This window comes from Lontra canadensis, unplaced genomic scaffold (assembly GCF_010015895.1).
Source record: "Lontra canadensis isolate GAN:19392208 unplaced genomic scaffold, GSC_riverotter_1.0 scaffold32, whole genome shotgun sequence".
In the NCBI taxonomy this organism is placed as follows: domain Eukaryota; kingdom Metazoa; phylum Chordata; class Mammalia; order Carnivora; family Mustelidae; genus Lontra; species Lontra canadensis.
The window spans coordinates 7,721,733-7,737,844 of NW_022631026.1; the positions used below are offsets into that span (position 1 = coordinate 7,721,733).

Here is a 16,112-nt window from a genome sequence, read left to right on the forward strand (position 1 = left end):
TATGGAAGGATAACAAACAAACTGTTATAGTATGTTCTCTCTGGAAAGATGAACTGTACTTGCATTCGTAAGGGGGAACATGGGGCACCTGGGTGGCTCAGTTAGTTAGGCATCCAGCTCTTGATTTCTCCTCAGGTCACGATCTCAGGGTTGTGGGACTGAGCCCAGTGTCAGGCTCCATGCTCAGCGGGGAGATTCTGCAGATTCTCTCTCTCTCTCTCCCTTTGCACTCCCCACCCCAACATGTGCTCACTTTCTCTCTCTCTAAAATAAATAAGGGGCGCCTGAGTGGCTCAGTCAAGTGTCTGTCTGCCTTTGATTCAGGTCATGATCTCAGGGTCCTGGGATAGAGCCCTGAATCGTCAAGCTCTCTGCTCAGCAGGGAAGCAGGCTCTCCTTCTGCCACTCCCCCTGCTTGTGTTCTCTAGCCTTCTTTCTCTCTCAAATAAATAAAATCTTTGAATAATTAAACCAATCTTTTAAAAAATTAAAGGGGAGCATATACTGTTTTCTCTTTCTTTTTAAATACAGTTCTGAGTATTTTACAGGGAGAAAACATTTGAATGCCACTTGGATATTCAAAAATATATACAGCAAGAAAGACTCAGATTTAATAATTTAATCATACTCTTTTCAATCCATGTATTACTTAAAGCTTTTATTCTTATTCTCACTTAAGGTAATTTGGTCACTTTCTTTACTTCTTGGTTCTTAAAACATTGATAAAAAGGAAGTAATTACTCAATATCACTTGTCTGTGTTATATCTGTGTTTTATTATTAAGGCATGTACTATTAAACATGATGATTCTTATTTTTCTGAGTCAAAAATGTGAAAGAAGTGTACATATAAAATATAAAAGGTCATTACCAGTTAAGCCCAATTGCAGCAAACCTCAGTAGACTTTTAAATCATGAACTTGACAAGCTGCTATCATTCCTTTATATATAACTTTAAAAAACTAACATTGACCAGGCATTTAAGAAAGTATTTTTTAAAAATATAACCACACAGTATGCACATGGTTACAATTAAGCAGTACAGAATAGCACAGAAAAAATTACAATGAAAAAGCAGCAGTCTCCTTACCCTAATCATCCTCCTTAGCCTACTCCTACCACCCCAAGAGGAATTTCCTTTATTTCATTTCTGTGTTTTGTTCTTTTGACAGTTACCTCCACATCTCAGCTTATTTCTGGACACAAATTTAAAATATTACTTACCAATTCTCTGCTGTCAGGGTACCAAGTGAGCTCTTACCATCCCTAACCTCTCCCCACCCCTATAATATAGTTGTATCATTGGCCTCAGCCACATAACCACGCTTTACTTCATACTGAATCAACCGTAAACCACAACAACCCCCCACCCCCGTGCCAGTTTTTGATGAGAACTGCAACACTCCCATCCTTTCTTTTGTTTTTGAAATTTCATGAGAAAATGTCTAAATGTGGGTCTTTTCTCACTTATTTTCTGAGTCCTTTCAATCCAAAGACTTCTCTTTCAGCCAGGGAAACTGTTTTCTATTTCTTCTTTTTAAAAGATTTTATTTACTTATTAGAGAGAGAGAGTGTGTGTGAGCGCACATGAGCAGGAAGAGGAGAAGGAGAAGCAGACCCCCCCTGCTGAGCAGGAAGCAGGACTTGGAGCTCAATCCCAGGACCCCGAAATCATGACCTGAGCTGAAGGCAGACACTTAACCGACTAAGGCATGCAGGCACCTCTATTATTTAATAACTTCCTTCACTTGGTTTCTCTAGACTTCTTCGTCTGGTGCTAGAACTCCTGGGACCGGTCTCTGTGTCTTATCTATTTCTCTCATAACTTCCATGTCATTCCCTTTTGTTCCATGTTTGATGAAATTTCTTTGAATTTTTCTTTGAACCATCCTAATAAATGCATATGAGTCATTTTTAACATTTGACAGCTCTTCCTATTCTGGCTGCCCTTTTTGCATTATGTCAGGTTCTTGTTTAATGGAAGTAGTATCTCCTAGAAGTTTTGATCAATACTACTTATTACCAATAGGCTTTTTTTTTTTTGGTTTGTGCTTCTTTTGTTAATTTCTCTTCCTCCCTTGATATAATTTTCATCTGGGGATATGTTTCCTATTTCTTTATCATAGTCTTTATCCTTAGTACTGCATACTATCCTCAAATGCTAGTGATACTTGGTTACTCACTTACAAAGGAGGTGGTACTTTAATTTTAATTTTAAATTTTACTCTCCATGCATGTGGAAGCGGTTTTCTAACTGACAAACTTCAGTTTAAGATGAGAGGTTTAAAAAGCCACATAAGCAGGAGGACTCCTAAAAGGCAAAATGAGCACTTAGTCCACATAGCAGTTCTCATTCTCTGCAGAGGATACGCCCAATCTCTGTAGAGGGACTGCTCTGTAGGAACCCAGTAGTGGCAGTGCCTGGCTACAGACATTTCTGCAAGGGTTGGTGGGAAGAGTATGATCAGCAGATTGTTCCACTTATAGCATCAGATCTTACTCTAGCCCTTCAAGGGACTTGATTTGAATAATGAAACATTTTCTTCTTCACTAATATCCCACTTCATCCATACTCCTTGCTGTTGCTTCCCTTGCCCTATACATCATTAGTGAGGTTTCCACTTGCCATAACCTCTTTACTAAAGAAACTTCTAATCTTCCAATCCATTGTAATTCTTGACATGCGTTTATGCATTTTAAAAAATTCCCTTACTAAAGGTTTTACTGGCATCCTGGAAGGAAGAAAAGATACACATGTTAACCATTTTCAAATGCAAGCCTACATAACAATTGATATGTAAATTCCCACTGCATGTATGTATCATTTTATCCTGGTACTGCAATTGCTTATGTACCCATTTTACCTCTCCTGAAGGAGTAACTTCTGACAAAATGCTACTAAGATTCTTAAAGGTAGGAAATGTAGCTGATTCATCTTTGAATCTCCCATAATGACTATAAGTGCCTTACATATTCATACAATGTTGGAGAATGTACTATGTGCAAGACATTAATCAGGGGTTGGAGAGAACAAAACATAAAAAAGAGATAGTTGCCATTCAGGGAACTTATAATGTACTACATGGTTAAGACAACAAATATGAGTTCTTTGGAGATAAGGAGTTAGGAACTGAGGAATTAAGAAACAACAGATCCATGTGTACTTACAAAGAAACAAGGGGCATATATACTAAGTACTATAAATTTGGAATAAACAAAATGTAATTAGAACAACAGAGGAAACACAATCTAGATGTTTAATCAGCTCTTACATTCATGGAATGTAATGGAATGTACTATGGCTGGAATAGATACTATGGATACTACAGACACAATGGAGAATATCTATTTAGTCAAGTTGTTTTAAGGGTCCACAGCTTGCACTCTTGACCAAAACTGGGCCAATGAATCCCATCCTAGAACTTCGGGTACTTTCTGAAATTGGGGTCCAGAAAAGTAGTATCAGAGTCTCTCCAAATAAATGAAGCTATAAGGCATATCTCTAGAGCCTGTCTTTCTTGAAAGACCAAGTTTTCTGTTAAATGGAAAAAGCTAGGTCTAAATGGAAGAAGAATATAGCTAATATATAGGGCAAACAAACAAAGATGAAGATCCCTAAATATTGTTCAAGTTTCTAGTTCTAATTTTCAGAAGTTGAAATCTCATCAAGTTTAAGAGTCCAGGTTTACCCAGGCAACAGATCAGCAAAAAAAAAAAACCTCAAAATCCTTTTAATCATCCTTTCCTAGATCATGTCAATATTGGAATGCTTGACCATCCTTTAATAAGTAGTGTCAATCTTATTGACCGGTCACAGGTATGTAAAAAGCAAGCAATTAGCAATGATGATAAGAAGAGAGGAACAGTAGTAGTAGTATACCAGGTTATATATACATATTTTTAAAGATTTTAATTATTTGTCAGAGAGGGAGAGAAAGAGAGTGCATGCACAAGCAGGGGGAGTGGCAGGCAGAGGGAGAAGCAGGCTCCCCGCTGAGCAGGGAGGCCAATGTGGGACTCCAGCCCAGGACCCTGGGATCATGACAAGAGCCAAAGGCAGATGCTTAACTAGCATCTGCCTCCAAGACATCTCTGCAGTACAGCAGCATTAACAGTAACAGTTGTACTAGTAATGGCCCCTACCGTTTATTGTGTGCTAGATACTGTAAATGTATCCTTGTCATCCTTACAGAATGCCTAACAAGGAAGCTCTTACTGCCACTTTTTGTAGGTTTTACAAAAAAAAGGCTCAAAGAGGGGGCACTTGGATGGTTCAGTCAGTTAAGTGTTCCAACTCATGATTTCAGCTCAGGTTATGATCTCAGGGTCCTGGGATTGAGCTCTGCATTGGGCTCTGCACTTAGCAGGGAATCTGCTTGAGGATTCTCTCCCTCTGTCCCCACCCGCTCACACTTTCTCACTTTCTCTCTAAAATAAATAAATAAATCTTTTAAAAAAAGCCTCAGAGAGGTTAAATATTTTGCCTGATGTTGGTCAGCTAGTAAGTAATGGGACTGGAATGCCTATCTCTCAATCTGTATCCAAAACCTATGTTCTCTCCAAATAACGGAACCAATAGGAACTTTGAGCATGATTCAGAAGTAATTATACTACTAATGACCGAATGGGACAAACTTTAATGGTATATGTTCACCTTGGAAGGATTTTAAGACTGTTTTCTATTTTCTAAGCAAATTAAGTAAAATACTAAAATATATCATAAATGATTTAAAAATTTGTATGTTTGTTTAGTAATCAAACATGTCCAAGTCCCAGAAACTGAAAGAACAAACAGAAAGCACATGGACAATAAGCGTGAAGAGCGGTTCTGAGAAGGAATCTTAAGAGCATGAAGTGAAAATCCCAGACAGTTTCTTCTACTCCAACAGCAACATTCTATCATTATATCATAATAAGGTAGAAGAAGTAAAAAAATCATTGGGGAAGCAAATATAATCTTCTCGAAGGACAACACTGGCACTCAACACATTACTTATAGAGAAAAAAGGAGCAAATGTGATCAAGACTATGACATGATCAAAAGAAAATCCCCAGGTAAATCAAAATTAAAATAATTTACATGTGGATAGTTGTACACATTAATAAAACTCTGTCTCAAACAATTTACTTACTTTCGAAGTTCAGCATTCTGCTTTTCCAAGCTCATTTTCATTTCCATGAGATGATTATTTTCTTGTTTTAACTGCTTTTCTGACATTTTTAGTGTGTTAACTTGCTGTGTTTGCATCTTCAAGTCATTTTGTGTAAGGCAGCGCTTCTGAGTTTCCTGCTCTATTTTTAATGTCAAATTTCTAACCTAAAAAACAAATTGTCTACTTGATAAAAGTAATGATTTGCTTTTTCTCACCAATGAAGCTTGCAGCAAATATGATCATGCAAAACAGACTTTGCCCTTAGGCACTTAATTCATTTCACGGTAAAATAGTTTTTGTTATTTCTCATGTCCTATTTTTTTAAATAAAATATGAACTTTAAGGTAAAAATAACTTAAAAATTTTAAAATTATGATTCACCATTTAGCATACTGGTCAAATTCAGTAAAATTAAAGGTTGCAGAATATTTTATAAGAAAAAATTTTAAATTATGAAACCATCATTATACATCATTACAGATAAACCTAAGTTGACTATGAATTTATTACATAGTTTATTACACTTCTTAGTAAACTTAGTACTCACATCCTCATTTAGCACATCTTTCTGTTTAAGGAGTTCATTTATTTTCTGCTGTGACTGTTTGAGGTCACAGTCAAATATGGAGCATCTCTTCTCAGCTTCCAGCAACAGGTTCTCCACTTTCTGCTTTAACGTCCTTTCCTCCGAGAGCTTTTTCTCCATTTCTATTGCCACAAAAATGGACACAATCATGAATTCACAAACAAAAGAAGCCTATCAAATACATGACACAGTGCTATAGAAATGATAGCAAATGATGATAGCTTAAAAACATTTTTTTAAATTTCCAATTTAATATTTTCATTACTCTTCTTAATGAGTTTCAAATGTCAAGTTTTATGCTTGGAAATCAGGCATTTATTTCGTTTACAGTGTGGAAAAATCTACTACACTGCAATATTATATCCATCCCACTGGAAGTAAAATAATTCTGCCTTCACTGATGGTTCTAAAAGAGCCTTACATCTTTTTAGTGAAGATTTATTTATTTTTCTGTTACTCTATGCCTCTCGGTGTTACTCTTCTTACCCTAAAACATTCCAGGTAGACTTTTTATGTCTATGGCTCTTTCCATATTAGCATATTAATATGCAGAGGATGACAATTATATTTTGGGGAAATGGTAAAGGACAAGACTCTGGGACCAAACTTCCTGAGGTTAAACTCTAACATGTCCTAATTATTTGCCTAGGCAAGTTAATTAACCTCTCTGAGGCTCAATTTCCTCATCTCTAGAATGATGATAACAGCACCTATCCTTCCTCACACGGGTGTTATGAAGAGTCTTGGTTAATATTTGTGTGGCACTTAAATGCTGCCTGGCCCATGACAAGCATTTGGTAAGCGCTTACTATTCAAGGAGAATGTTTAATGACTGGAGGAGAATGTTCACAGTATTATTTTAGAAGAAAAAAAGCAGAACAGTATAAAAAATTCAGAAATGTACAAAATATCCTCTTGATTAGTAAGACTGTGGTTAATCTTTACTTCTTCATACTTTCCTGTATTTTCTAAATGATTTGCAATAAACTTTTAATTGTTTTATTAATCAGAAATGGCTTTTAAAAACCTTTTTTTTCCCCCAAGATTTTATTTATTTGAGAAAAAGAGAGAGAGTATGAGCAGGGGGCAGGGCAGAGGGAGAAATAGATTCCTTGCTGAGCAGGGAGCCAGAGACAGGGCTCCTTCCCAGGACCCTGCGATCATGACCCGAGCTGAAGGCAGACACTTAACCAACTGAGCCGCCCAGACAGTCCTTTTTAAATCTTGAAATGAAAAGCAGGCAAGGTCTATGTCTAAGCAAGTGATTTTGTATTAAATACCAGTAATTACCATTAAAGAAATTACCTTTTGATGTACTGATTAGAAAATCTATTCAAATTCAATTGGGCTCCTCTGCTCTTTCATATCTAATGCTTGATATCTGATTATCATTTATTATAGTAATATAAACCTATGATTTTCAGTTTTGAATGAACTGTCTTCAAAAGTGTGGAAAAGGGAAACCTGGGTGGCTCAGTTGGTTAAGCGGCTGCCTTCGGCTCGGGTCATGATCCCAGCGTCCTGGGATCAAGTCCCACATCGGGCTCCTTGCTCGGCCAGGAGCCTGCTTCTCCCTCTGCCTCTGCCTACCACTCTGTCTGCCTGTGCTTGCGCTCTCTCTCTAACAAGTAAATAAATAAAATCTTAAAAAAAAAAAAAAGTGTGGAAAAAATGAAACTTCTTCACATTCTACTAGTAACAGCTAATATTTCTAAGTACTTTTCCTCTATCATTTACTCGATTTTCACAACAACCTAATACTGTCTCTTTAGAGGAAACAATGCACCAAAAGAAAAAAAAAAGATAAGTAACTATGGACAAGGTCACATAACTAGTAACTCATTAGTAAGCCATATTCTTAATCAAAGGAAGCCAGGACATGCAGTAGAAAGAACAAAGGCTTTTAGACCCGGACATGGACAGATGTACTCATTATTTCTGCAACTCAGAAGCCAACCTTGTCAACAATGAAAAAAAAAAAAAAAAAAGAAACACCCCCGCCCCCCCAACAATTCACCCTAATGTGGGCACAGAGAATAGAAAGGGGCACCAGTGAACTTACTGAGGTGATGAAAACATAGATTCTACAAGTTGTTTTGAATGGTGGTTACATGTGTATATTACAATGTGAAAATAGTGTCTGCATTTTATTGCACCTAAATTATACCTCAAAAGAAAATGAACTCTATCTTCTAAGCCACTGATAGGGAAACATGGCCCACTAACTTCCTCTCTTGTAATTAGATTTTTCTAACTAAAGCACTCAATCAATCTCAACATCCTTAATTAGTACCTTATACTAAACTGATTTTAACCAAAAAAATCTCCAATTTCAATTACATTCAATAATTGAAAACCTATTTTTTTGCTAAGCTATTCATAAATGTTATGCTTCAGTATGAAATAAAATTCCTGCTTAAGAGTTCTATGAATCTGTCACAAGAGTATTTTATTAATTTCCCATGGAACTTCAAATCGATCATAATTATAAGCAGTCAGGAAAACAAGAAATTATCCTAAGACAATTCCAAGATACATACTGGTTTGTGGAAAAGTCAGCTCTGCTATCTTATCCTATATTCCTTAGTAGTGGATAACACTTTGACCAAATCTAGCTGTATCTTCATCATGCCAGAGTTCAAAATATTCAATGAGCTTATATTCTCATTAGGCCAGGTACTATTTTTTGAAACATTAATTTTGCATAAACTGCCAACAGTTTTACTATACAAACTGGTGAAATGTCAAACTAAATATTACAGAAAGAGGAAATCCCCCCAAATCCGGATAGATCTAGAACCTTATGCTCTGTGTGCCTGTTACTATTGGTTCCAGTGAAATATTAATTTCTCTCTGATCCTTAAATTTGGTTGAGTAATTTTGTGTTTGGGCCTTACTATCTTAGAAATGATTGTTGCCATAAAGGAAAAAAGTGATGTAAAGCTTCCCTAATCGTTTTTTCTCTCCAGTTCCCAATATTTGACAATAAAATATAAAAAAATATTTTTCCAAAATCGAAGAGTTGACTACAGAATCAATTCTTAGTACAATGCTGCAGCAAAACCCTTAGAAAAAAGCATACCTTTCATGGCTTCTGATTTTGCTTCTTCAATGGATTCATAAATCTTATTTTTATCTGCCAGCCGTGCTTTTGTAGCCTTATGCTCAGCTTCTTCTTGTTCCAAGCTCTGCTGTATAACTTTTAGTTGGTACGTCATATCTATTTCCATGTTGTTCTTTTCCTATTAAAGATTTAGAATAGCAACTATCAACAAAAAAGACTGGCTCACAATTTCAAAGACTTATAAAGTTGTTTTTTACAGACTAAGAATGTTCAAAACCTTTCCTCCCCTCTTCACTCGAACACTGTATAAAATGATCCATGGAATCCACCTCCCATGGCACCCATATCCCATCTCTCCACTCTACACTGGAGATCTACACTGAGAGCCTTTTATCTCAACAGAGTAACCAACGATATTCTCAACATCAGATTCAACAAACACTTTTCAGTTTTTATCTCATTTAGACTCACTGTTGCCCCTGAAACTATTTCCTTGACATACCTGACACTGAACTCACTCGCTGTTCTCATCTTTTATGTCACTTACGAAGTTCTCCCCCAGCTGCTCCTTGAATGCTGGTGTTCTCTGGAGGTAGTGTTCTTCAGACACAAAGCTTCCCCCTTCCTATATCGTTATTTCTCACTTTTAAAACATATCCATTATATATCTAAAGATAAATTTTCAGGATTCTCTACCATTTACCCTCTTATATTCCACATAAAGAGACTTGCCTTAAGTTGGGAATCTTTAATAACAGATGTCAATTTCTATATATCCTCAGAAAGATTTTCTAATTCTTTGTTCTCTATAGTTTGTATCATAAGTGTAGATATTTCTTTTATTTTTCAAATAAATCTCCAATCCTGAAAATGATTCTTTTAATCCACCAACAGAGTAATCTACTCTGCCCTGAAAAACCACTGCTCAAACCAATCTCTTCCCAGACAGGTTCTTTAATTCACAGGCTTTAGCACTTCTGTACCAAAGACTCTCAAGTATTTCTAGCTTCAACAACCAGTTTACTGATGTTGTAAACATCCCAATTCGGCTGACTCACACACATCTCAAACTTAGGATGAAAATGGATTTGTCATTGTCTCTTCTAAGAGCTGTTTACCTTTATTCATTGTAGTTAGCGGTACCATTATATATCTTGTCACAAAGGAGGAACCTAGAACTCATCCGTACTAAGTACCACACATGCCTCATCTAATCAATCACTAAGTGCTCCCAAATATTCTTCCTCCAAACATTTCTCACCTTATTTCCAATCCTTTTAACTACTGTACTAGTTAATTCTCCATTATCTGAGTTACTGAAAAAGCCTCTGACTAATCTCCCTACTACCTCTTATCATGTCCTCCCCTCAAATTTATCCTCTACATGGTACACAATGATCTATCTTAAATGCACCTCTAGTAAGAACACCCAATTTAAAGTCCTTCAGCGGTTAGTCCGCTACCTAGAGAAACTAAGTTTAAGAGAGTATTCAAAATCTTACATGATCTAGATTATTCTGGTCACTGAATTCCTCACACTAAGCATTAGGACCATACCGCTGTCTTCAGGCCAATTTTGGTCTGATGTCTATTTTTGTAGAATTTCACTGGAATATAGCCACACCCATTCCTTTATGTGCTACAGTAGAGCTGAGTTGCAACAGAGACCATTTGGCCTTCAAGTCCTGAAATATTTATTGTGTCTTCCTTAAAAGATTAAAATTTGTTGACTCCTGCTCTGTACTCCAGAAATATTGGGCAGTTTGCATTAAACAAACCAACTATGCCTTTTCTATTTTCCATCCTCTGTAACTTTTGCTCATGCTGTCTTCCCCAACTCAGAATGTGCCTTTACCCAGCCAACCAATCCTGCTCTGTCAGATGGGGCCTTTTCTTCTGTGCATCCAATATACCCTGTTCATTCTTCTAGCATTCTATGTACCATGCTGCATTAGAATTATCTGTGTACCTTATTACTTTAGAAGATACTCATCAGATTGTGAGACTTTTTAAAATTAATTATTTTCTTTTTTTTAAGTAGGCCCCATGCCCAACATGGGACTTGAACTCATGATCCTGGGATCAAGAGTCACGTGCTCTACCATCTGAGCCAGTCAGGTACCCAACTGTGACACTGTTAAAGGCAAGCAAGGACTATATCCTGTATTTCTACCACAGATGACACATTTAAATACTTAAACAAATGAATAAATAAGTGAACAAAAACACCACATTAACTGCACAGAGTCTGGAAATTATCCCTGGCTTATAGTATTTTTAAGAATAACTTGTAAATGTCAAAGCCATGATAACTTTCTATCATTTTTAAGACATATTCTAAGTCAAAATTTGAGTTTTCCTTGGATCCCTAGGGAGAAACATCCACTGAAAGCATGCTGATTTCTCTTATTTTTCTTTTTTTAAGATTTATTTATTTATTTGAGAGCGAGAAAGCACACAAGCAGGGGCAGAGAGAAAGGGAGAGGGAAAGGGAAAAGCAGACTCCCCTGTTGAGTAGAGAGCCCGATGTGGGGCTCAATCCCAGGACCCCAGGATCATGAACCAAAATGAAGGCAGACACTTAACCAACTGAGCTACCCAGGTGCCCCTGATTTCCCTTATTTTAGAGTAAGTTTTCCAATCTGATACTTTATAGTCATTTCCTTAAAAATATATAAAGCCGAACATGTTTTACCTTTTCCAAATCAGTAAGTTTCTCCTGTAGTTGTCTCTTCTCCATCTCTGCTTTTGCTAATAAGGTTTTGCCATTCTTTAAATCTTCTTCTAGGCCAGATATTCTGCCTAAAATTGCAACATTTTAAAAACAATAAGCCTACAGAGTATGTACATATTAAATTAAGAGTAAAAAATTTTAAAAGTCACCTCATAGTTTGGAGGTATTATTTATGAGTTTTTTTAATTGTTGGTAGAGTGCCTTATAATGAAGTCAACTGAAAATCAAGGGGCTAGTTTGACAACTTAAAATATTTCACACTATTTTAAAGTAAACCTTCTATTCGTAAAAGTTTGTATCGATGCATTTCCAACATCCTAACTTCACATAACAGAGCAGTATATTCAGAAACGTGCTACTCCAAGACATTATCCATCATCAAAAGTTATTGCCAAAATGCAAATCATCAAGATGAATTCAAGTGTAATCTCTACTTTAATACCTTGTAAGTCATTAATTATCTCGGATCCATGGGTTCGGTCCCTCCTTTCAGATTCTAGAACTGACTGAAGATTGATAAATTCCTTTTCGAGTTTTAACTTGGCAGTCTCCAGCAGGCAATTTTTATCTTGAAGATCTCTATTGTTAGATTCCAGCTGCTGAATCTGTTTTGAACTTTCTGCCTGGGTTTTTCTTAATCGGGCTGCAGTATCAGATTCTGTTCTTAGCAAAGCATTGGTTTCATCCAGCTGATATTCCATTCAAAATCAAACAAACAACAACAAACACAGGCATATATAATGAAAATATTTCCATTTAGTACCTCATTACAAACTATTTAAAATAAGAAAAAAAAGTAAAAATATTTTCCTTATGATTTCCCTTTAAAATGAGAGGCAAAGAAGGCCTTTTTGTAACATTGCCAACTAAAAGTCTTATTCAATTATCTTTACTAACAACTGAGATCAACCTACTTGTCTCTGGAGCTGATTCACTTTCTCAGTAGATATTTGAGAGTTCTGATTTCTTTTTTTCAAATCTTCAAGTTGATCCTTTAAACTGTTCACTATGATAAAAAGAATTTCAGTGGCAAGCTTCAATACAACATACACATACACACACAATTTCTTTCTTGGTAAGTATTTAATATTCTACACTACAAACCATCATTTTCCAAATTTCGTTTCTTGTCTGCTTCGTGATCAGCTTTCCGCTGATATTCTGCATTTTTGTGCTGAAGAAGTGCCTTTTCTCTTTCTAATTGTCTTAATGCTGATTCCACACTTTTCCTTAAAGTAATCTGAAATAATGCTTAAAGTTATTACCAAAGGAAAGTATGCATAAAAATAAAACAGTATTTCAAGCAGATAAAAGACACCTTTAAAAATAAGCTGCAACTGCTGTTTTGTTAAAATTCACAATGTTTTCCGTTATTTTCAAAACAGCACACCTCTCTTAACTTATCAAGACCAGTGCTCATTGTTCACTACTGAAAGTCAAACTTTCTGAAACATTCCATTACCACTGAATCATCTTCACTTGATATAAACGTTATGAATAGAAATTTAAAAGAAACAATAGCTACTTTCTGTTGTTAAGGCAAGTAATTAATATAAATGCAATTTTTTTCTTGCATTACCTACACATGCTAAAATTAACTCAAGTTTGCAAAAACATAACAAAATGAAGTCTATCATCATGCTTATCCTGTAATTTTAGTCCTGTTCACCAATGCTAGAGGTAGGTCTTACTATATACCAAGATATGTATTAATACGGTTCTAAGAGAACTCTGCAGCTAAGCCAGGCATCAAAACTCTTAGTGAACAAAAGTGTTAATAAAAGCATAGAGGAACTTTACCTCTTCCTCTAGTTCCTTTGCTACTTTCTCAAGGCGAGTATTAACAGATCTGAAGAATTTCAAAAGAAATAGTAAGTAAACCTCTAATTCATAATAAAAACACCTTACTATAAATTTTAAAATAATCAAATAATTACTTTGTAGCTCTTCCTTTTAGGTAACATGTTTACACTTCAATTTTAACATGCCACACTGAACTAGCCACAAAACATACTTGCACTTTTGCTCTAGCTCCTCTTTGGCTTGCATCTCAGTGCTAAGGTGTTCTTCTAATGTGTATAATTTTTTCTGAATCTGTCAGAAAATAAGATACTATAATTAGGAAGTTTGGTTACACTTAAAATATAAAAGCCTCGAGAAAACAATGACAAGCTGTTTTGTGAGCTGAATATAACCTCATCTATAATGGTACATAAAGTTTCTGTACCTTCTTAAAGATGTGATTTTTACTGACAGAGGAAAAAACCCTCCAACTCCTGCTCTCTATCACACTACACACGTATGGAAACATGTACATGTCCACACCACATAAACATATGAGTGAGAAGCTCTAAACTTGGCAGAATTCTTCTATGACACCAAGTCTCTCGTTCATTATGAATAGAGGATATCCTCCACTGTTCTTCCGCAGATTACTTATATAAAATACTGTCACAATGTGTACTTATAAGATGAAAAGGTCTATATCTGAAACAAAAACTTGGAATATTTGAACTTGCTCAAAAATATATTATTGCTCTTAAAAAGAAGAATTTAAGCTCTTCTTTATATCTTTCTACACCATGCCAGGAACAGTACTATAAAGAGTTATAATCAATAACTCTTGATGAATAATATCTAATTGATTAAAACATTTCCTTGCCGTTCTTTGTGTCTTCTTCTAGGCCAGATATGTTGGTCTTTAAATAAACTAAAATCACAGAAAGTATTAAACAGCCCATTTTTGGAGATTATCTTCTTCATAAAGGATTTAAATTTTTTAGTTCCTTTGTGCCTTAGGTATAGCAGCAGACACTTTACAAATGTTGTCTCATTAATCCTAACAACAACCCTAAGAATACAGTAGTGTTGTATCTACTCAATAAAGAAACTGAAATTTTAAAAAGGTGAATAACTGGGCCAAGATAGCTTAGCTAATAAGTGTCTGTGCCAAAAATCAATCCAAGTCTGTTAGACCCCCAAGGCTAATGTTCTTTCCGTTATCCTTTCTATAGTGATTGGGTTCCCCATGTTTCTTAAATATTTTATAAATCTTATACAAAACTATTATTTTTCCTAGTAAGAATATATAGGCCAATGAACAAGTCAAATTAACTGCTTTTGGCTGCTATTGTATTAGTATAATTTGATCACACTAGTTTTCACATGTTAAACAGTTATATATCCTTGATTAAGAAAGTAACATAATACATATTTAAACAATAGATCCATAAGGGCAATAAGGAAAGGAATACTTGGTAGAAAAAAGTTGGGAACTTCTCTCTCAGGCAGATGTAGTACTCCAAATGTTAGGTGGAAAATGGCTACATCAAAATACTGCTAGAATGAAGCACTTTTTCAGTTTTTCAACATACGTGACATCAACATACCTCTTGGCTTTCCTATTTAAAACAAAACAGAAAACACAAAAATTTACAATACTTGTATGCTTTATAAAATTCCCAAGAGAAATCATACCAGAATTATCTACCCAACTTTCTAATTTTCTATAAATTTTAAGGAGAAAAATGTTTAGCATACTCATAAATGTGTATGTGTGGATATGATTTACTTTTGTTGTTAGAAATTAGAAGCCACAAAATATGTAATAGTTTGATAAAATCACCTTTCATCTGAATTCATTCTTAAACACTCAAAATATTACTTCCTTCACTATTTTTGTACCGTTATACCTTCTTATCTATATATACTCTTTTATAGTACTAAGATTATAAAATTTTCTGATATTATATTTGCTTATAAACCTATTCTACCACTTTTGCTACTAAAACTAAGCCTAAAGCCATATATAATTCATCTTTTTACTAGCCACTGTATCTTATACAATAATACCTGCCAAATAAATTAATCATTTCAATGTTCTTTGAACTATATTACAACAGAGAATGCCATCTACTCATTCAAAAAGTAGCATCAAATGAACTTTTTAAACATATGGATATCACTAAATTAATTGAACATATGATTAAAATAAAGTAGTAAAAACCTATACATACTTCATTTTTCCTTGATTGTACTGAATCATTTTCTCTACAAGGTGAAGAGTCACTTAATAACCTAGAAGGAAAGGCAGGAAATAAATCTTTTGCATGTCATTTTAATCCATTTCCTAATACTGCCAAATTATTATCAGAATTAAATTCCAGCCACAAAGATTTTCTTTCTGACCACTTCAACATAATTTAAATGAAGCAATGTTTTCCCCTCTAGATATTTATCAATCTCAGTAATTTAAAATGTTGCACATTTTTTTTGCCCCCCCACTGGATGTTCTAGTCTTTAATACTATTAAGACTGCAGTCACTAGATGGGCTATGCATTGCCCCTCTTCGTCTCATTTTGAGTTCCTGTAACTATTTTATCAAGAAATCTAGAAAGACATCTCTCCTCCTTCTCAAAGATAACATCTCTTGATTCCCAGGTCTTAATACATAAATCATCACTTCTATTTAATTGTCAATCTCTCTAACTGGGTCCTCCCTCATTGCCTATAAATATGCTTGGGCTTATCAAGGCACTCATATCCTCATTTTAGTGAGCATTACAATAGTTTTTA

General features: G+C 35.1%; 1 protein-coding gene across 6 annotated transcripts in view; it reads right to left on the minus strand.

Moving 5' to 3' along the window:
* Positions 1-16,112, minus strand: part of ROCK2 (Rho associated coiled-coil containing protein kinase 2) — a 140,247-nt gene that overhangs the window by 23,519 nt on the left and 100,616 nt on the right. For all 6 annotated transcript variants that reach the window (XM_032866852.1, XM_032866851.1, XM_032866855.1 and 3 more), the window contains exons 10-20: positions 15,553-15,613; positions 14,926-14,937; positions 13,551-13,630; positions 13,337-13,385; positions 12,641-12,776; positions 12,451-12,542; positions 11,979-12,225; positions 11,498-11,604; positions 8,821-8,980; positions 5,700-5,860; positions 5,132-5,316 (exon numbers count right to left, since the gene is read on the minus strand). In XM_032866852.1, the coding sequence (XP_032722743.1) occupies positions 5,132-5,316; positions 5,700-5,860; positions 8,821-8,980; positions 11,498-11,604; positions 11,979-12,225; positions 12,451-12,542; positions 12,641-12,776; positions 13,337-13,385; positions 13,551-13,630; positions 14,926-14,937; positions 15,553-15,613 (1,290 nt within the window). The remainder of the gene's footprint in view (positions 1-5,131; positions 5,317-5,699; positions 5,861-8,820; positions 8,981-11,497; positions 11,605-11,978; positions 12,226-12,450; positions 12,543-12,640; positions 12,777-13,336; positions 13,386-13,550; positions 13,631-14,925; positions 14,938-15,552; positions 15,614-16,112) is intronic.